Source organism: Nicotiana tabacum, chromosome 8 (assembly GCF_000715075.1).
Source record: "Nicotiana tabacum cultivar K326 chromosome 8, ASM71507v2, whole genome shotgun sequence".
NCBI classification, from domain to species: Eukaryota; Viridiplantae; Streptophyta; class Magnoliopsida; order Solanales; family Solanaceae; genus Nicotiana; species Nicotiana tabacum.
Genome location: NC_134087.1, coordinates 115,831,779 through 115,853,257, shown reverse-complemented (window position 1 = coordinate 115,853,257; position 21,479 = coordinate 115,831,779). Strand labels below are relative to the sequence as shown.

At 37.5% G+C, this 21,479-nt stretch overlaps 2 protein-coding genes across 3 annotated transcripts; both read left to right on the top strand.

The window, feature by feature from the left end:
- The first annotated feature begins 457 nt into the window (after positions 1-457).
- On the top strand, positions 458-2,556 carry LOC107820542 (large ribosomal subunit protein eL34). The gene is made up of 4 exons (XM_075219559.1): positions 458-614; positions 830-909; positions 2,090-2,199; positions 2,293-2,556. The coding sequence occupies exons 1-4, from the start codon at positions 536-538 to the stop codon at positions 2,384-2,386; spliced, it is 363 nt and encodes a 120-aa protein (XP_075075660.1). The 5' UTR covers positions 458-535; the 3' UTR covers positions 2,387-2,556.
- Positions 2,557-14,094: 11,538 nt separating this feature from the next.
- LOC107820544 (putative methyltransferase PMT2) lies at positions 14,095-20,802 on the top strand. 2 transcript variants are annotated; one of them, XM_016646844.2, is made up of 7 exons: positions 14,095-14,207; positions 15,507-16,164; positions 16,471-16,681; positions 17,275-17,563; positions 18,129-18,518; positions 19,593-19,670; positions 20,187-20,802. In XM_016646844.2, exons 2-7 carry the CDS (start codon positions 15,514-15,516, stop codon positions 20,419-20,421), a joined length of 1,854 nt encoding a protein of 617 aa, XP_016502330.2. In that variant the 5' UTR covers positions 14,095-14,207; positions 15,507-15,513; the 3' UTR covers positions 20,422-20,802. The 2 variants fall into 2 exon arrangements, with proteins under 2 accessions (XP_016502330.2, XP_016502329.2); XM_016646843.2 differs by lacking the exon at positions 14,095-14,207 and adding an exon at positions 14,225-14,375.
- Positions 20,803-21,479: the final 677 nt, after the last annotated feature.

The following is a 21,479-nucleotide window of genomic DNA, read 5'->3' as shown; positions in this document are numbered from 1 at the left end:
AGCAGCACTCAATATAAAAATCCTCATACTCAATATCTTCCTTCTATTTGAAATGACTTATCATCTTTGAATGAACTATCTTGAAGTGGGATACGTAGTCCAATATGTCACCATATTAAATGATCCTTATTTTAATGTCTCACTAAACACAATAAGGAGCTCTCAGTTAACCAAATGAAGAATAATCGATCAATTCAGTGAGCAAATAATGATATGTTCCAAAAGTCAATGACTGAATAAGAAATTAACCTATAATAAAAGAAAACCCAACAATGGAAAAATTTCGGGGATACGACCCAAAATACCAGCCCAAGCAACTAGTGGGTTTGGATTGGATTGAAGCCCAAAAGAGCAAAGTTTGTCCAAATCATTGTCAATCCTAACCGTCCAAGCATATTTCTTAGTGGCCGTCAGATCTAGGGCAAATTCCCGGCTAGGGTTTTGCCTTTTAACTTGTTTTCTCAAAACCTTCTTCACTCCCTCTTCTGTTCGAGCCTGAGCCTCAAACCTAGAGAGAGAGAGAGAGGTTCCGAAGATGGTGCAGCGACTCACATACCGGAAGCGCCACAGCTATGCCACCAAATCCAACCAGCACCGTGTCGTCAAAACCCCAGGTACAACAAAAACTATCTTTAATATTAGTGTCTTTAATTTGATTCTTGTTGATTCATTCAATTTTAAGTATGAATTAGTATTTCAATGAATTGGACCGATCAGGCAAAAAGCAATTTACCGATTTGAGCGGAATGGATATAGACTTTATAAAAAGTCGATTATAACTAATTTGGGATTGAGACTTAGTTGATTGATTGATTTATTTATTGTACAGGTGGGAAGTTGATTTACCAGAGTACCAAGAAGCGGGCTAGTGGTCCTAAGTGTCCTGTAACTGGAAAGAGGATTCAGGGGGTAATGTCATCTTTTTTTTTTCCACATATTCTTATTCTGCATTTCTAGATGCGTTGATGGAGCTAAATCTGTGCTATCTATATATACATCTTAAGATATATATATATATATATATATATATATATATATATATATATATATATATATTCCAGAGTTGTGCTTTGCATATATCATGTTTGTTTAAGTCGTTGATACCTCTAGGAATAGAATTGCATTCTGCTCATATTGTTCACCATGTATTTCCTGTTCTGCTGCTCTACCATTATGTGCTCCACAGCAATAAATTCGGTCATGTTTCTGTGCTTGGAGCTTCATTTACAATTTTGTTAGAAATTAGTGTTGGTTCTGATGTGTAGTGTACATGATCCACTTTGCATTGTCTGATATCCTAGATGTAGATCTTAAACATTTCTAAAATACCTGATTATGGCTAGTTTTTTTTTTTTTGAGGAAAATTATGGTTAGTCGTATTCAATATGGTCTTTTTTCTATTTACTGTTTCTTACTCAGAGTGAGGCCAAAGCATCTCTCTTGGTATTGTATAAGCATATGCTGATTCATTTTTTCATTTTTACCATTATTAAAATAGTGGAGGTGAAGTTTTTTAAATAAGTAAATAATTTAATTATTATTGGCAGTAAATCCTGTATACAAGGTGAACTCTAGATACTGATTCTGCTGTCAGATTATCATAGTTATGTTGTATATTGAGATAGCTATCTTTAAACTGTGCTATTGGAGTGAGTAGAATCAGCTTGTATTATTTGAATTCTCCCATCTCTGACTAAAATGCTCTTCATTAAGCCGTTGACAAGATTGCTTCTTCAGTCTCTAGAATTAGGAAAGAAGAATCAGGCTTTGATATTTTAAATATCTCTCTTATTTGAATTTTTATTATATTCTCTTTTACAGATCCTTTTTAGTAGAAACTGAAGCATCATAAGAATTGCTAATGCCAACTTTAGCTTTTCTGGTGCTTCGTTCAATGACTAATTGAAATGATGTTAGGTATTACCTAGATGCTTTTTAGCCCCACTTATGGTTATAATACTCTTTGCCCTTGTATTTGGTATTTAAACTCTTATTGTCATGTAGTTCATTGGTCTCGGTGTTTTTTTAGCTTAGTTAATTAATTCAAGCATTTGGTGCAATATATTCATCAAACCTTGCTGTCTTGCAGATTCCACACTTGAGACCAACTGAGTATAAGAGATCCAGATTATCTAGGAACAGGAGGACTGTGAACCGTGCCTATGGTGGAGTATTGTCTGGAAGTGCAGTAAGGGAGAGGTTTGTTGTCTTAGTGTTTGTTGGCTTGTCCGTTTCCATTATTTGTCTAATTCATGCTCCTTTGTCTTATAACTGTGTAATGTTGGTTTGCAGGATTATTCGAGCTTTCTTGGTGGAAGAGCAGAAAATTGTGAAGAAGGTTTTGAAGATCCAAAAAGCCAAAGAAAAGCTGGCGGCCAAGAGCTAAGCTGAGAGTTTAGAGGGACTTTATTTTAAATTTTGGTGAAATTTTGACATTCAAGTGTTTACTAGTTGTGCACTACAAATTGACCTGATTGCTGCAGCTTTTGAGGAGCATTTTGCTTTAGTTGATTATATCCGACTTCATTCCCCATTCTATATAAATTGAGTTGTCAATCTTGTCTTAATTTACCTAATATATCACACAATGGTTTCATCTGGCCAGTTGAATCATTATTATGAGCAACTCAGTTGATGGTGAAAGAAATGTGCCAAAAGCAAGTAGATGTGTAAGCATTGTCTGAATGTTTGGAGGTCATTTTGCTTGGATCTCGGTTAATGGGGGTCTATCTCTTGTTTGATTTTTTATTATTCATGAAGCTGCAACTAGGATCACTATGTATACATTGCTTAGTGATCCTAGTTGCAAGTGAATCCAAAACCGGGTTTGTTGATATTGTGAGGATGAACATTGCATGCTGGTGTAATACTCTGATGAAGTTAAAGGAAATAAGGTATAATGCTCTGATTCAGAAGGGTAATTTTTAGAGGCCATGGATTAAATACAAAGGTGGCACCATATGGTGATTTTGCCCTGATACACATTAATAATGGTTTATCCAAATATCTAGGGCCTGGACTTCTCTTCTAAAGTATACCATCTAGAGCAATGAAATTAGAGACAAAGGTTTCTTCGGCAACTTAATGAATTGGTTTGCTGTATCTGAAAACTATATTGTGCTTAGTTACTTGGCACTTCGACTATGCTTTGCCTATAAATTAAAACTTTCGCTACAGCTTGCTCTAGTAAGGTTGTCACCCAGGTGTACATGAGTGGACTCTTTTCTTTGTCCAGAATCTTCAGGCCAGGGACCTTTTCTTGAGCCTTGAAATCATAGTGTTGCAACCATCATGATATCCAGAACACCTGGATCTTCCCCGTGGATTTCGCGATTTCCTTCAGTGAAGAAAATTCTCTTTCTTTCTAACAGCACTTCTATTCTCTCCCACAGTTCCTCACACGCTTCCTCCTGGGTAACCATGATCTTGGATATGCTGTCAAACAATTGAAAATATGGAAAGCACAAATTAACAAAATCTTGAAATTCAAATGTAAAAACACACGATTATATAATCGTACCAGTTGGATGTAACGAGTCCAGAAACGTAACTCTGGCTCTTTCATATGGATCTTCTTGCAAGAGTTTAGGTATGAGATTCCAAGTTTTATCAATATATTCAATGATGACTGGTGATTCCACAACAGCTCTACCGTGGTGAATCAACACGGGAACCTTTTTGTGGATTAGGTCGTGTTGGAGAAGCAATGGACTCTTGTTGTTCAAGTGTCCTTCTCGGACAAGCTCGAAAGGGACTATCATTTCGAGCAAGTTCAACTTGAGAGCAAGTTTTTGATCTTGAGAGCAAGTTCAGCTCTCTTTGAATAGGGTCTATCATTTCCTAGAAGAATTAGCTTTGTTCTCCTCTTGCATTTTCTCTTAATCTGAGTTGTGAAGGTTGTTGCTCGGATGCTGCTGAGTTCTGGCAGTGACAGGGGAACCCCTATATAGGTACTTGTACTTTCAACCAAGTCCGCGATTAACCTTTTCTAATAGCGAAGGCCTAATGAGCCACTCTAGTCATTAGTCAAACGTTTTATACAATACAATGTCTATTGACGGGGAAAACTATCAAATAATATGGAAAAAGGCCAATGACGTGTTTCAACTTGCAGGATTTTGGAGCAACTTTGTGTTTTCAAGCAATACTTACTCCACTATTATAAGTATTTATAACTTATGTGGACTGTCAGCGCACTGTTATTGATGGTAGACTATAATCCCATATTTTAATCGCTTATTGCACTCTAATTCACTGCACTTTACTTGTGTTTGAGCTTCAATTAGTAGTGTTTTGCACTAATTGTGTGTTTTATGCTTTGTAAGAGATGATGCCGAGTTAAGATGTTCTGGAGCTAAATCGAATAATTGGAGCTTTGAAGTCTGAGTAAAAGCCAATGAATTAAACCGGGATCACGCCCGGGGCTCGTGGACCGACGTTGCATACGAAAGTTGGAAGAAAGAGCAAGGGCTAGGGCAAAAAAGTACTAGTGCGTCGCAAAGGCATGACATTAAGCATCGCATTAGTACAAAATTTCGTCAGAAATTTGAGAAGTTTCGAGACTTAGAGTTTTTGGGTTTGATAGAAAAATACACTAATGCTAGGCATGGTGTGTGGCATAGTGCGTAGCATCAATACAAAATTTTGTCAGACAAGCTAAGTTCAGAGAGTTTACAACCGAGCAAATTGCACTAATGCTACGCACCCTGCGTAGCATAGTGCGACACATGAAGTGTAAAAAGTTTGTAGGTTTTCCCACTTCGGCTCAAAAAGCGTAGTCTCGTCCGGATTCGTTCCTACATGGTATAAATACACTAGAAACATGTTTTTGAGAGGACTTTTGACATACTTTCGACCTAAGGAAGCTAAGGAGGAGTTGAAAGAACAAAAGCACAAGGATTTCATCATTCCTTCCTTACTCAAAACCCGAGTTTGGATTGAATCTATGTTTTCCTATACTTTAATTATATTTGTGATGAATTTCTCCATGTCTATGGAGTAGTTCCCTTTAGAGTTTGATGGATTTGGTGTATTGATGATTGTTTGTGGATTATAACTCTAGTTTTATGTATTGAATCGTCTTGGACGATTTAATTGTTGCATCTATATTCACTATGTTAGTTTATATGAATCCAACAAACTATTGAGTACCTGGTCCTCTATGAGTTTTTACTGAGAATACTAATGAAAACACTAAGTGAATGAGACACGGGATTTTGGTGCCTTAGGCGTTCTGAAGCAGAACTACTTTCACTCCTCAGCTTTTTCAAAGAACCAGGTTCCTTAACGGTTTCAGACTTATGTTTGCCAGACTTAATACCACTTGATTTTGCTGTTCCCTTAGACTTGACTAACACATCCTCATCAGAAACGGAGAGCTCACTCTCAACATCCTTCAACTTGGAACTGGGGGTTGTAACATTCTCTATGGAAACAAATGCCTTCTTCTTTTGGGACCTTCTCACCAGGGAACTAGGTTCCTCAATTGTTTCCTCTTCAACCTCCACCACTGGAACAACCTTATCACACACCATCACATTGTCTTTCATCAATCTCCTCATTTGCTTCTTACTACTTTTTCTGCTCTTTTGAAGGGCAGAGTCATAGGCTACCTTTGCTTGCAACCTGGTAGTAGGTCGCTTAGTAGAAAACTCAGGAGTGGACAGCACCTTTCGCTTGACTATGAAAGCATCAAGAGCAAGGTTGTCTAGATCCTCCTCATCACTAGACCTCATCTCACGGACTTGAATGTCCAAGGGCGCAATAGCAAATATAGGAGCAGAATTGGCCTGGGAGTGAGAACCCTGACTTGTTTCCTCCGATAGGGGTCAGGTTCCTCACGTGAGGGCCCAGTAGTTTCTGCTAGTATAGAGCCCTCAACAGTCACCATGGCTCTTTCTTTCCCTATACCCTATATCTCGTTTCTCTGAGAAATTATCTCATGCAGGACGCCGTCAATAGATACCACAAAGATGGTTATGATATTTTCTTCCTCAATAGGCTCCACTGCCACCACAGAATCTGTAGCAACAATGGCGAAAACCTCTATGACCTCAGGACTTTGACCCTGTTCTCCACTTTTTCTTTGATCAATGGGAACCTCAGAAGATAGAGAGGACGGATCAACAATTTTAGGGGTTTCTGGGATGGAGAGAAACGGGGAATATGGGTTAGGTGTGATTTCAGCGGTAAGAGCAGGAGTGGTTACAGAGGACTCAGTGGGGACGGAGGATTCCATGGGTTTTTCAGTATTAGAGACGACTGAGACAGGTATTTTGGAGTTGGTGTCATCCATTAAAGAGGTGGAGAGAAGGTGCTTTGGAGAAGTTCTAATGTAGGACTTATGGTTTGTGGAGAAAAGAGAAGGGTTTTAATAAGAGTGGATAATTATGAAGAGAGAGATATGAACTGGTTCTGAAACGGCGGTTGTGCTTGGAGAAGTGCAATGTTTCAGAGGGAGATGGAACGATTTGAAGAGAAGAGACGTGACATCAGGGTTTGAAAAGGTGGATAACATGACAGTTGATATTTGTACCTTTTCAAGACGTGTATTAAAGAATGCACAAAACTACTAACCTTTGGTACAAGAACCAGTTTCTTGACCTGTTATTTGAAAGTATCAATCCTCTTTTATCATCCATGAACTGCATCTACTGCTTCTATACTTATCATGCGTGTTTACCTGCAACAATATTGAAGTGAGTTAAATTTGGCCAGAAAACACTTTAGCTAGTTTTACCTGAAGGTGATTTTCATAGCCAATTGATGAGGAATCAGGTGCTCAATTGGGCTTCAAAAGCCCCAGTTTCACCTTGTTTCTTTCAAAATGTTCCCTACCCAATGCTTTGGTGAAGATATCTGCAATTTGTTCTTCTGTGTTGCAGAACTTCATGCAGATCAACCTTTTCTCCATATTTCCCCTCAGAAAATGATGTCTCATATCAATGTGCTTGGTTCTTTTTTGTTGAACTGGATTCTTAGCCATGTTAAGTGCACTGGTGTTATCACATAGAAGAGACACACACTTAGTAAACACTCCAAAATCCTCCAATTGCTGCTTTATCCATAGGAGCTAAGCACAGCAAGATGCTGCAGTTACATATTCTGCTTCAGCTGTTGAAAGAGCTACTGAGTTTTGCTTTCTTGTGCCCCAAGAGATGAGACATGATCCTAGAAAGTGATCCATTCCAGAAGTGCTTTTCCTGTCCATAAGATAACCTGCGTAGTCAGCATCAACATATCCAATGAAATTAAAACTGTCACCTGAGGGGTAATACAAGACTAGGTCATGTGTACCCTTAAGGTATCTCAAAATTCTTTTGGCAGCCTTTAAATGAGATTCTTTGGGACTTGATTAAAACCTTGCACATAGCCCCACACTGAACAAAATATCGGGTCTGCTGGAAGTGAGATAGAGAAGAGACCCAATAATGCCTCTATACATAGTTTGATTCACAGGAGATCCAGTTTCATCCATGTCCAATCGAGTAGCAATTGCAATGGGAGTGTATATCCCTTTTGATGCTTCTATATCAAACATCTTCAAGAGCTCCTTGATGTATTTCTGCTGACAAATGAATGTACCCTGTGTGGACTACTTCACTTGAAGACCCAAGAAGAAATTCAGCTCCCCCATCATTCTCATTTCAAACTCACTTCCCACGAGTCTTGCAAATTCTTCACACAGAGAGTCAGCTATTGCCCCAAAAATAATATCATCAACATAGACCTGAATAATGAGCAGGTTCCTTCCCCGTTTCTTTAGGAACAAGGTGTTGTCAATTTTCCCTCTTTAAAGCCATTTTCTTACAGGAACTTTGACAACCTTTCATATCAAACTCGAGGAGCCTGCTTTAACCCATACAATGCTTTGTCCAGTTTAAACACATATTCAGGGTGTTCATGACATTCAAACCCTGGAGGTTGCTTCACATAGACTTCTTCCTTAAGAAGTCCATTTAGAAATACACTTTTGACATCCATTTGGAACAAGGTGAATTCCATATGAGATGCAAAAGCGATTAGGATTCTAATAGCTTCCATGCGAGCGACCAGAGCAAACGATTCATCATAATCAATCCCTTCCTCCTGATTATAGCCTTGAACCACTAACCTGGCCTTGTTCCTTGTGGTGTTTCCATGTTCATCAAGCTTGTTCCTGAATACCCACCTGGTTCCTATAATGGTTCGATCTGAGGGTCTAGGTACCAGGTGTCAGACATTGTTCCTTTCAAACTGATGCAACTCATCTTGCATGGATGTAATCCAATTTGCATCTTTCAGGGCTTCCTTGATATTTTTGGGTTCTATTTGGGAGAGAAAGGCAGAGAAGGCAAGTGAATTTCTGGCTTTTGACCTGGTTTGTACTCCACAATCTAAGGGGGTAATTATGTTGTCAATAGGATGAGAACTTTTGTGTTTCCAGTTAGACATTTGAGGTTCATTAGTAGAGGAGGTGGGTATATTTAACTGGTTCTCTTGTGTTTTTCTCTCAGGTACTAGTGGAGTACCCTGGACTGCATCACCCACTCTTTCTTCAGCTTCAGTGGTTGTAATTGAGGTACCTGGTTCCATTGAAGAAGAGACACCATTGTCTTCACTCGGCTCTTTCACTTGGATCATCATATCTGCCTTTCCATTTGTCATGTCAATGACTTCACCAGGAACCAGTATGGGCTCTCCATCTTGATCATCTTTAGAACTTTTCTCACAGTAAGGATATGACTTATCAAAGATAACATGAACACTTTCCTCAACATATTGAGTCCGCTTGTTGTATATCTTGTAAGCTTTGCTTTGAGAAGAATAGCCCAGAAATATTCCTTCATCACTTTCGGCATCAAATTTACCAAGCTGATCCTTTCCATTGTTGAGAACATAACATTTGCACCCAAATGTTCTTAGATGAGTCAGCTTGGGTTTCCTTCCATTCAACAACTCATAGGGGTTTTTTTCCGGGAGAGATCTGATCATGCACCTGTTCACCAAGTAGCAGGCAGTGTTGACAGCTTCAGCCTAGAAGTTCTTTGCAATTCCACTGTCGATCAACATTGTTCTTGCCATTTCTTCAAGAGTTCTATTCTTCCTTTCTACTACTCCATTTTGCTGGGGGGTTCTTGGAGCTGAGAAGTTGTGAGTAATGCCATTTTCATTGCAAACTCATCAAATTTGGCATTGTCAAGTTCTGTTCCATGATATAATCTAATACATGCAACTTTGGATTGCATCTTCACTTGGATTTTCTTTACAAAAGCCACAAACACCTCAAAGATTTCATCTTTAGGTATAAGAAACAGAGTCCATGCAGGTAATATGCACTTTTTGTGGGTGGAACCTGGTTCTTTTTTAGTAGTTACATTTTCAGCAAACACTTTGTTTATCTGAAAGGACTAGACCTTGGCTTGGCAATTTCCTTGAAATTCCCATTGTTCCCACATTGGGTACACAACCAGTTATCTGGTATAATAACATACTTGCTATGGGGGTTGTATGGAGCTTTTTCCCTCTGGAACCCTATTCCCTGCCTGGTTTCCACCATTATTAGCGTACATGGCAGTGATAGCTTCTGAGGGCCAGGTCCACTTTAGGGATTTTTCAAGATCATTTTTTATTCTTTCCAGTTCAGTCTGGAGATGTTTGTTTTTCTCATATTCAACGCATAGACTAGTTCTCACAGCCTTCAGCTCGTTTTCAAGCCTAATATGTTCCTCACTTGCTATCTCCTTTCTTTTTCCAAAATTTCCAGGTTTTGACTCAATCCCTAGTCCCTCTATTGTTTCCCTTAGGTCTGCAATCACTACCAAGAGATCATCTATTTCTTCCTCAATCTCAGTCACTCTTTTCATCAAGGCTTCTCTTTCTTTTCTAAAGTTTTCAATAGTTTCCTTATGTTCAACAACTACAACCACTAAATCATCTCTTTCATGTTCTATGTTAGCAATTTTTTTTTTGATTAAAATAGATTTTTCCTTTTCCAGCTCACAAATGATTTCCTTCAGATCAACAACACATACTACCAGATCATCTCTGGTTTGTTTAGCTTCTCCTAGCTCTAAGGTCAAGGCATCCTTATCCTCCACAAGACTATGATAGGCATCAATCAATACACTAGCTATAGACATGAGTTTCTTAGGAGAGTAGGATTTCAAATTTCTCTGAACATCCCTGAAATTTACCTCACTGTTGTCATCGTCTTCATCATCATCTGATTGGGCCATCAAAGCATTCCTCACTTTCAACTGCCATCATGGAGCTGTCACCAGTATCAGTTTCATATTCAGACTCACTAGAGGAGTCTCCCCATGCTGCAAGAGCCTGTTTCACCACATTGTCAGCAAATCTCTTCCTTTTGAAATCCTTGTTAGGAACCAGGTTCCTCTTAGCTGCTTTCTCAGAGTTGTACTTGGAGAGCTCTTGCTTCAGGAAAGGACAGTCTTTGATGAAGTGCCCAGGCTTTCCACACTTATGGCAGAGATCATAGTTCTTTGGTTTGCTAGAGCTGCCCCTTTTCAGCATTCCTCCGTTTCTTATGGCCATCTTCTGAAATCTTTTGGTTAAGTAAGCCATGCCACTATCCTCCTCACTTAAGTCATTGCTATTAGCTTTGAGTACCGGGTTCTTTTCTTTCTTTGGTTCTCTTCTTTCACTGTCTATCTTCTTCATCATCTCGTATGTCTTTAGATTTTCAACCAGCTTGTCTATGGTTAGCTCCTGCAGATCCTTTGCTTCAGTAACATCATTCACCTTGCTTTCCCAAGAACTGGGTAGAATACTGAGAATTTTCCTCACTAGCTTGTTCCTAGGAATGGATTCACCAAGTGAGTGTAACTCATTTATGATGGAGGTAAAGCTAGTGTGCATATCTTGAATAGATTCATCATCTTTCATCCTAAAGAGTTCATACTCGGTAGTGAGCATATCAATCTCAGATTGCTTTACTTGAGTAGTTCCCTCATATGCTATTTGTAGAGCTTCCCATATCTCCTTTGCAGTTTCACAAGCAGAAATTCTATTGTATTCATCAGGTCCTGTCTGCGTCGGTGTATTCTTTTCTGGTTTTTGGCATTGAGGATGGAAGTTCTTCAAGTACCTTTGTTGGGATGTAAGGACCATCACATATGACATCCATAACTCAGAATCCTCAGCCATGATAAAATCATGCATTCTTGTCTTCCACCACCCTAAGTATTACCCATTGAACCTGGGTGGTCTGTATGTAGATTGACCTTCTTCAAAATTTGGTGGAGCAGCCATATGGATCCTTCTTAGGTGTTAGCCTGATAGGAGAAACTTGCTCTGATACCAATTGTTAGTTTATATGAGTCCACCAAACTATAGAGTACCTGGTCCTCTATGAGTTTTTACTGAGAATACTAATGAAAATAGTAAGTGAATGAGACACGGGATTTTTACGTGGAAAAATTCCACACAAGGGGACAAAAACCATGACCTACACTCACTAACTCGTAAATACTCTATTACAAGCCACTTTGTAATGACTCTATTACTAAGACTTCAACACAACTAATTTGTGATACTCTTACCACAAGCCACTTTATCACTCACTAGTTACAAAGACTTTAACTTATGACTAACTCTAGTCACAACACAAACTCAGAAGTTTATGGTTTTACACGGGGGTTCCGAAGCAACGCTTCTAGCTAAGCAATTTAGGAATTACAATAAGAACAATCACAAAGTTACAACTCAACTAAGGACAACAAAATACTAGATTTAGGAACTGGTCCGTAGTAGCGTTTAACTTTGTTCTTCAAGCTCTTGAGAATTGAGTTCACTGTCTTTAGAAGGCTTGAATGTTTGAAGTGAATTCTTAAGTATTCAAGTGATGTTTTTGTTATAATTCTCTTGTTAATACACCCTTGATGACATCACTTGAATAATGTAAGCACTTAGTAGGTCAAAGGTAAGTGACTGCAAAACTGCTGCACTGTGTGCACTATTTCTGTGGCAGTCACTTTCCAGCTGTGCACAGTTGACTTTCATACTGCTGTCAGGGAAACACAAGGGATTAGGTCCTTGACTTGTTTCTTCATTTTCTACACTTGCAGTAGTTCACATTTGCTGGAGTCCAGGCTGGAATCCGTTCATTTGTAATGTGTACCAAGTGTGTCAGGTTCCTTATCTGGTTCTTGACAATAAGTTTGTTAGATCATCAAAATATAAGGCAAAGACATTGAAAACCCATCAGACTAGTTCATGTAATCAAGAGAGAGGCATAACTTGTGATATCTTTGCATTATATTGTTGGTTGAGTTCATAGATTCTTCTAAGTAATCGAAAGAGGCTAGTTGAATAATTGATTAAACCTAGTTAGGAGAATAATCGAAAGAGGTTTTCCTAAAGGCCAATCCATCACGCATTCTTGCATATCTTCACAGTGCTTAATTTGGTTCGGCTCGTGAGGTTAAAGCTTAATCGAGAGAGTAGTTTCTACTGAACGTTTGAACCAATAATTGAGTGAACTCGAGAGACTCACTTGAACATTAAAAGTTAATTATCTAGCGTTAGATCTCGAACAATTATCTTGCACCTATCCTATCAAAGCCCTACCTTCTCCCACTGATAAACTTATTTGCTTATTCCTTGTCTCGATAGTCAATAGCTTTAGATTCTTAGTTAATTTTAATTATTAATCATATAAATCTCAATTGTTGATCCACCTGGATAGCAATCAAGTTAGAAACTGCGAGAATACTGTTTAAATCCAATCCATGTGGATACGATATTATACTATACTATCTTTGACTAGCGAGCACAATTTAAGCGTGTGTTTTGCGCTCGTCAAATTTTGTAGTTTAATTTCAATCTGAGAGTTTTTCTTATCCATACTTAATTTATCACTACAAACACATGATATCAACTGTGCAATGAGAGGCGACACCTTAAGCAGGTTGTACTAGCTATTACACCGCCATGTTGTTAGTCCTGTGTAGGGTGGTAAACGGGCGGGTCGGATAGGATAGAGCGGGTTAAAATGGGTAATTTAAATATCGGATAAATTATCCGACCCGACCCATATTTGAGATGGATAAAAACGAGTTTATCCGGCGGATAATATGGATATCCATATTATCCATGGCTTCTTAAATATGTTCACTTATGAGAGAATTCCTAGTGTTCCAAACATGAGGAACCCCAATTTGAGGCTTTACAAATGTCAAAGTTAAACATATTAGTTATCCATTGGTTATCTATTTGGTTAATTATTTTCTAAGTGGATAATATGGTTCTTTATCCATATTCGATCGGTTTTTAGATGGTTCATTATCCAACCCATTTTTCGATGGATAATATGGGTGAATAACTGTTTTCTTTTAACCATTTTGCCACCTCTAGTCTTGTGTGTAACTAATAAAATGAAATATTCCCTCTGTTCCATTTTAAGTGAACCTATTTCCTTTTTGGTCCGTTCCAAAAAGAATGACCCCTTTCTAAATTTGGTAACGATTTAGCTTAAACTTACAATTCTGCCCATAATGAGAAACTTTTATAACCACACAAATATTCTGGGTCCCCGTTTGACTTGTTTAGGACCACAAATTCCAAAAGTATTCATTTTTTCTTAATCTGCGTGCCCAGTCAAACATGTTCATATAAATTGAAACTGAGGGAGTACTGTGTTTCTAAAAATAAACTTTGGGGAGGTGGGAGTGCCACGAGGTAGAAGAAATGAGAAGAAAGGGACTTGACTTTTATAATAATAATAGTAATAGAAGTTAACATAAAATTTTCACTATAAAGGAGGTATAACTAATTTGTACCCCACCTGATGCTACTTGAGAAGTCAAATAATTTTTTCTGTCGCAATTTCAAAAAGTTTTATTATAAGATATTATGATCTAGATTATTTTAATGCAGTTTCTAACTATATTAAATGTTATTTCAAGAATTTGAATTCCCAACGAAAATTAGATTATTTAACATTCACCTTCTCATTTGGGGGACACGAAGAAATTATATTATTACCAAGGGTTATAAATTACCTAGATTTAATTAAGAAAAAAATAAGTGAAAGATATAATTGGTTGAGATGGAAACATGAATTCCCTGGTTCGCGGGAAATTTGGTTTTTTTTTCCTTCTTTAATAATCGACACGACAATTAGTTTATGGACGACAAAAATCACTCCCCATCATTGCAAACATCGGATTTGGTTTTGTCCAATTGGTGACTTCTTAGAATCCGACGTAAGTGTTATCTTTCCCGTTCCTACCCCTCTCTGCCATTAACCAAATTCAAAACAAAGAACAGCATTTTTTTGTTATTTATTTTTTGACAAAGAGCTTGGTGTTTATATTCGTTGACACAATGATTTAATCAAATTGGAACTGCAATATTGCTGTTTTTGGAGATTCGTAAGATATTTTTGTAATGCAAATGCATTTATATGGGATTACGTGCACCTACGTATTTGCATAGGAAATTTAAAGATTTTTTTTCTTTTCTAAAAGTATATTAAGAGGTGCAACATTATAATGATTGGTGCTTCCTACTAATTTTCTTCTCCTTGGATTACTTTTTGTGTGTGTGTTATATCTATTGGTGACAATAGGAGATATAGTGCTTATTTGTGAAGTTTGATGGGTATGTACTGAGTGAATATTTGTTGGTTCCTGTATTCAGATTCGTGTATTATTAATTCAATTAACCTCGGATTTTATGCCTTTGTTTGATGTGATTCAATTTCTTTTTCTTGTTGAGATCTTCAAGTTGAGAAGTCAAAACAACAATTCCAATTTTGTCTGGATTCATCTACTATGTTGCTCCATCGTTGCATTGCATGTCCAGGATAAAAGGAAAATAGCCCGAAGAAGAACGCGTGGTAGCAATTAATATACTACTGGGGATGGAAAGCATGTGCCTTTTCTCCTTTTATCCATAGGAAAGTCACTTTTAAATGCAGTTACTTGGATAATTTTCTGTTTCGACACAACATAGCATCTACATTTTGGCATTATATCCCCATTTAGGATGACCTACAAAAATTATTGGGGTAGATGAGAATTTTAATTACTCCATGTTTCAATTTAGATGAGTTAGTTTGACTCGGCACGGAGTTTAAGAAAAATGTATCATCTAAGTTGAAATAGAGGAGTATGTATTATGTCCTATCGTCATAGAGATGGGTATACGCAAGCTTCGCTGTACACAATAAGTACTTCTATCAGAAAAGAAAGAAGCACAAAATGGGAGAGGGCTGACAAAAATTCACCCAAAAAAAAAAAAAGAGAAAAGAAATAGGAAACCTGCAGGTGGTGGTGGACATGCTAATGTAAAAGTGTGAGCCGGAAACTTTTAATTGCCTAATCATATTTTTCATGGAAAGATATTTTCACTAATAGTAGGGAATAGTCAACTTCATGCCTCTTGCTTCTTCTATATCATTATTGATTTTTTTTTTCGTTCGAGTATAATTCATTGAGCATCATTTTATATGCTTCAGTGTTGCTTCCAAATTAGTCTGAAATCTGAAATATCAATCCCAGGTGGACCATGGCAACAAAAGGAAATCCAGGGGATAACAGAAGTAGAAGCCCTTTATCATCATTATTTATTGTAGCTGGACTTTGTTGTTTTTTCTATCTTCTAGGAGTGTGGCAAAAAAGCGGTTTCGGAAAGGGAGATAGCATAGCTCTTGAGATAACAAAGAAGGCAGAGGACTGTGGCATCCTCCCTAATTTGGAGTATGAAACACACCATGGGAATCAAAGTAGCTCATTCGATGATCCTAACCAAGAAATCAAGGAGATTGAGCCATGTGCTGAGCAATATGTTGATTACACACCATGTCACGATCAAATGCGAGCAATGACATTTCCTCGAGAAAATATGAACTATAGGGAGAGACACTGTCCTCCGGAGGAAGAGAAACTGCATTGTCTCATTCCAGCCCCAAAAGGATATGTGACTCCTTTTCCGTGGCCAAAGAGTCGTGACTATGTACCTTTTGCAAATGCACCATACAAAAGCTTAACAATTGAGAAAGCAGTGCAAAATTGGGTCCAATATGAAGGCAATGTATTTAGATTTCCAGGGGGTGGTACACAGTTCCCTAATGGAGCAGATGCATATATTGATCAACTTGCTTCTGTGATCCCAATAGACAATGGTACAGTGCGAACTGCATTGGACACCGGATGTGGGGTGAGTCAAATCTTTCCACAATATTCTGCATTAATTTTTACTAGGCTTTAATGCTTTGAAGTTCCAGATATCACTCATTACGGATAATACGTTGCTTCAGATATTCCATTGCTTTATCTATCTAGTAGTTTCGTTCCATGAATTCCTTAATTTTTTATACAAGTTAAAGATCATGACTACAAGTGGTACTTTGTATAGTTTAGTTTCTTTGTTTTTCTGTTATTTTTAATGTTGTTGCTGTTTTCCATCAAGCTGGTGTTTGATTGTGTACCAGTTTGAAATTTGTAATGTCATGCGGCATCCTAGGTTGCAAGTTGGGGTGCATACCTTTTCAAGAAGAATGTTCTAACCATGTCGTTCGCACCAAGGGACTCGCATGAATCTCAAGTTCAATTTGCTTTGGAAAGAGGTGTTCCCGCAGTTATTGGTGTGCTTGGAACCATAAAATTACCATATCCATCTAGAGCTTTTGATATGGCTCATTGTTCACGTTGTTTGATTCCGTGGGGTGCAAATGGTAAGGATCAGTACCTTTGCAGACTTTCCTTATTGTGCCTTGTACTGCTTGTATTAATGTATGGCTCCTTCTCTTGCACTAGTCACCAAAATGCAGGATAACATCACCGGCTCACTGTTCATTACATCCTGTATTGAATATCATCTTTTTCAAAAGTTTCGCTAATCTTGAAAAACCAAAGTTACCTTGTGTCTTTTATATTCTTCCTTTTAATCAATATTTAATTCTCATTTGGTTAATGGTAACTCTAACAAGCAAATTGAACGCGGAGTATCTGTACCAGTATTCGTATCGATGTGATGTTTTGTTTGGGATTTTTTTGGGTGGAGAAAGGATTTCATTAATAAGAAAGAGTTAGTACACAAGCTATGATCCAGGATTTAATTTAAAAGGTTAAAGGTTTTAAGTTCTTTGAAAATATGGGTAAAAAACTGGACAATTGACATATGCAAGGAATCTTGGGGCAGCTATCTTCTCAGGAAAGAGTCAAGGATATATGACTGGGTGCTTGTATTTTGGGGATTTCTTATAGTGATTAATTTTTCGCTTCAGTTTGTTTCTTTGTTTCCTAACAAAATTCTACATTTTTGCAGATGGACAGTACATGATGGAAGTCGACCGAGTGCTCAGACCAGGGGGCTACTGGGTACTTTCAGGTCCTCCAATTAACTGGCGGAATAATTATCAAGCGTGGCAGCGTCCCAAAGAGGAGTTGGAGGAGGAACAGAGAAAGATTGAAGAAATAGCTGAACTTCTCTGCTGGGAAAAGAAGCATGAGAAAGGTGAGATTGCCATATGGAGAAAAAGAGTAAACAATGAGTACTGCAGGGAACGTGATTCTCGTGTAACTCTATGTGAATCCTCGAATGCAGAAAATGTCTGGTAAATTCTTGCACCTTACAATATATTATTCTATAAATATTTTAAATAACCAAAGTGATGGAGATTGTCTTCTTTCTTCCTCCTTGTTCTGTTGAGGCATATTAGATAAAGTCTCAAGTACTTGCTTTAAGATTCTAGTCACTTTCTTTGCGTCACAATTGACTTTGAGTTGTAAAGCAATGTGATTATATTGTGGTAGATTTAGTTTTCAGTAATATATGTATGTGAATGTTGCTTCTTGTTGCCATGTTCTATGTCTTGTAGTCGTTATGTCCATGCCTGCAAGGACTTGCTAATTTTGGTCTGAATTTTCCATGCCAAAAAATAGTTTTATGTTCCTGCTTCAGTAATTGTGGAGTAAATGAAGGATGTTGAAACCACAAAGATATCTGGTGAATGATTGTTCTATGGAAAACAGAAACTTTTTATAACATTGAAGTGCATAACATTTTGAATATCTCTGAGGTTTATGTTTGAATAAGTTGATTTGGTGATACATTTGATCTTTTGATTGTTGATTGCCCTTCTAAGTACTCAATATTAAACCAATATTCGAGGGTTTTAGGTATAAGAAGATGGAGGCATGTGTAACTCCTTATCCTCAGACAACTAATTCAGACGAAGTTGCTGGTGGGGAACTTAAGCCGTTCCCACAGAGACTTAATACTGTTCCTCCGAGAATAGCAAGTGGATTTGTCCCTGGATTATCTGTTGAGTCATTCCAGGAGGACAACAAGTTATGGAAAAAGCATGTGAATTCTTATAAGAGAGTTAATAAAATCGTCGACAGTGGGAGGTATCGAAATATACTGGATATGAATGCTGGCCTAGGAAGTTTTGCTGCAGCACTTGAATCACCCAAGTTATGGGTCATGAATGTTGTTCCAAATATAGCTGAACAAGACACTCTTGGAGTTATATATGAACGAGGCTTGATTGGAATATATCATGATTGGTAAACTTTCTGAAGCTCTCTTTTTTTTTTTTTTTTTTTTTTTTCTCATTGCACTCTAGCATCATTGCCATCTATTTGTTAGTTGTCTTTTTGATGGTGGATTGTGGAAAGCGAACATGTGAAAAGTTTGATAATTCATTTTGGCATTTAGCAATATTTCATACGAAAGATTGTTTCCTTCTTAATTTTGCTGGGATTGCATTAGAACACTCGGCATGGAACTTTTAGAAATTATTGTCCAATTAAGCAGCTACCACATCATCATCTATCTGTGATTATCCCAAGGTTAAAGTTCTTAATTCAGTCAGTCAAGGAATTCCTCACTACCAAACTAGTTTGGTCGGCTGTACGAATCCTCTATTCCATTCCTCTCTTCGAATCTTTCACTCCGATACTGATAAATAAATTGCCTTTGGATCTTTCTCATTACATTCTTTCCCACCAGTTAATTGTCATGCCATCAAGTTTCCACTATTTTACCACTGAGTAGTTAATGCTTCCCTACAATGAGTATTGAAAGTCCTCAGCCAGCATAAGGTTGAACCTGTTACTGATAACAGCATTCTGTATATACCTTCATACAGAAGAGGAATATAGATTTCCCTGCGAAGGGAAGACTTGCACCAACCATTTTTTCATCAACTTGTGGAGTTAGCTTTTAGGACTCTGGCAATATCTAGGTCCTTTAGTGTGCTTTTGACCTTTAGTGCTTCTGGCTAAAATTGTAATGCCCTTTCATATAAACATCAAAGATAGTATTCCCAGTCACCAGCTTGCATGTTTCAGCATTCTCTTTTGTCTTTTAGAACATGACTGGCCTACATCTTCTCTTGACTAGAGTACTCCCACCTCGTACTTGAACTCTATATGGTAGCTTAAGTTTTGACTTCTAATATATGGAGATTTTGCATCGCATCTTGAGTGTGTGATTGCTGAAATTACAAATTGATAAACTAAACCTTCTCTCCCTCCTTCTAGTATCCGATTTACGTTCTTTCTCTTTTCTGACATTGCCTTCCCCTAGAAGTATCTTTTATATATCTTAGTTAACCTTCTTTCCGACCTTGGATTCAGGTGTGAAGCCTTCTCTACATATCCTCGGACATATGACCTTATTCATGGAAATGGAGTTTTCAGCTTATACAAAGACAAGTAAGTTCTTTACACTAATTCATATATGAATAAGGTATAATTCTTTACACTAATTCATGTATGAACAAGGTAAAATTTATGATTATGTCAATTTTGCCAATCCGGCAAGACTAGTATATCAACATTATACCCCGAAAGCTATTTGTTCTTAAATTTCTTAAATGGGAATAAATTTTAAAAGTGGTGCAAAATGATTCTATTTGTGCAGATCACCTTAGTGTAACGTAACGTGAAGCTAGATCTTTTTAATTTAATTTGTGGAGAAATTAGTCTTCATGGGAGCCAACTTCCTGTGATAATAGGGTGAGGAGGAGCATCCACATAGAAAGGAGATGTTTGCCATATTTTTATGTTTCATCCGAAAATTTGAACACAAGGGGGAAAATAATTAGTCAATGTCCATCCATACCTGTCATAATAGTTTCAGCGATGATAATTCAATAAAGAACACTCAACCAATACGTGCTTCAAGTTAGATCTTGTTAAACTTTCTAATTATGCCATATGTGAATGCAGATGTAATGCTGAAGACATTTTACTAGAGATGGATAGGATTCTTAGACCAGAAGGTGCAGTCATATTGCGAGACCATGTAGATGTCCTCACTCAAGTGAAAAGAATTGCGTCTGGTATGAGGTGGAACATAAAAATGGTGGATCATGAGGATGGTCCTCTGATCCCTGAAAAGGTGCTATTTGCTGTTAAAAAATATTGGGTTGTAGGGGATAACAAGTCAACTGTCTCAGAGTGAATAGCATTGGCTTAGCAGCATTTTTGGCAGATAATAGCAGAGCAGCTGATGCTGCAGTATTTGGTTCATTGCCAGAGTTAATATTATTCTTTTACCACTGGAGTTCAGATTGATGAATGAAGCACAGAAGTCTGATAATTGTCATGGTAACCATTTCTCATTTTCCATTTTGACAGTTGCAGAACAGAAAATGAGTAGGTTACTCATGGCTAGTTTATTTTCTTACTAGGCTTCCTTTTTATTGTTGCTTATTATCATTAGCATTATTGCTTTTATTTCTTTAGTTCATTCATGGGTTGTATCATATCTTTTCAGCAATTTTGCTGTGATTCCAGCCAAGTAAATTGAACTTTTATGGTAAAAGATCAAGTTCTCTCTTTTGATGTTATGAATATTTTAGATATTCTCAAAGTAATCTTTTCTTTATCGGATACTATGATGCCAAGACGCGCTTTGGGATAACAAAATATAAAAGCACATGATTAGTCAATCAAATCCTTACTGTGGCTTCCTAGAGGAAGAGCCTTGACGCAACGGCAAAATTTACTACCATATCACCAGTAAGTCGCGGGATCAAGCCGTTAAAACAATCTCTTTCAGATGTAGCCGATTGAGTGTTCAAATTCAATTCAACTCAGTAAAGGAATACAGATGCAAGCACCTGCTCCAATATTTTCTTCCATTGTTTGTTGCTGTACTTTCTTAGCCACCTTGGCATATATCTAACAGTAGAGACAAAAGAAAACATTAATGTACAATCAACCTGTAATCTTGATACAGCCAAAGAGCAACCAAATGATTGAACTACATAAATCATGAAGGTAGTAGATATAGTATTAGGAAATAGAATTTCAAGTTATCAGCATTTATTATGACGCTAATGCTGGTGTCCTACTTTAGGGCTCACTTGAATGAGTGGTGGAATTTTATTTTTGTTTTTCTGAGTTTTCTTTCGAGCCACTTCTTAATCTGCAGCCAATTTCTAGACCCCATTAACATTTATTACATATTTTACATGGATCCATATCCATACTTTCTTATTGATATACTGACCATTT

What these genes read in the sequence shown, in the direction of transcription:
- LOC107820544 (XM_016646844.2), top strand. Translation starts at nt 15,514, where the DNA reads ATGGCAACAAAAGGAAATCCAGGGGATAACAGAAGTAGAAGCCCTTTA. An exon ending in ATTGGAATATATCATGATTG is followed by an intron (nt 18,519 to 19,592) that starts GTAAACTTTCTG and finishes CCTTGGATTCAG; the next exon opens with GTGTGAAGCCTTCTCTACAT. An exon ending in TTCAGCTTATACAAAGACAA is followed by an intron (nt 19,671 to 20,186) that starts GTAAGTTCTTTA and finishes ATGTGAATGCAG; the next exon opens with ATGTAATGCTGAAGACATTT.
- LOC107820542 (XM_075219559.1), top strand. Translation starts at nt 536, where the DNA reads ATGGTGCAGCGACTCACATACCGGAAGCGCCACAGCTATGCCACCAAA. An exon ending in CCGTGTCGTCAAAACCCCAG is followed by an intron (nt 615 to 829) that starts GTACAACAAAAA and finishes TTTATTGTACAG; the next exon opens with GTGGGAAGTTGATTTACCAG. An exon ending in CTGGAAAGAGGATTCAGGGG is followed by an intron (nt 910 to 2,089) that starts GTAATGTCATCT and finishes GCTGTCTTGCAG; the next exon opens with ATTCCACACTTGAGACCAAC.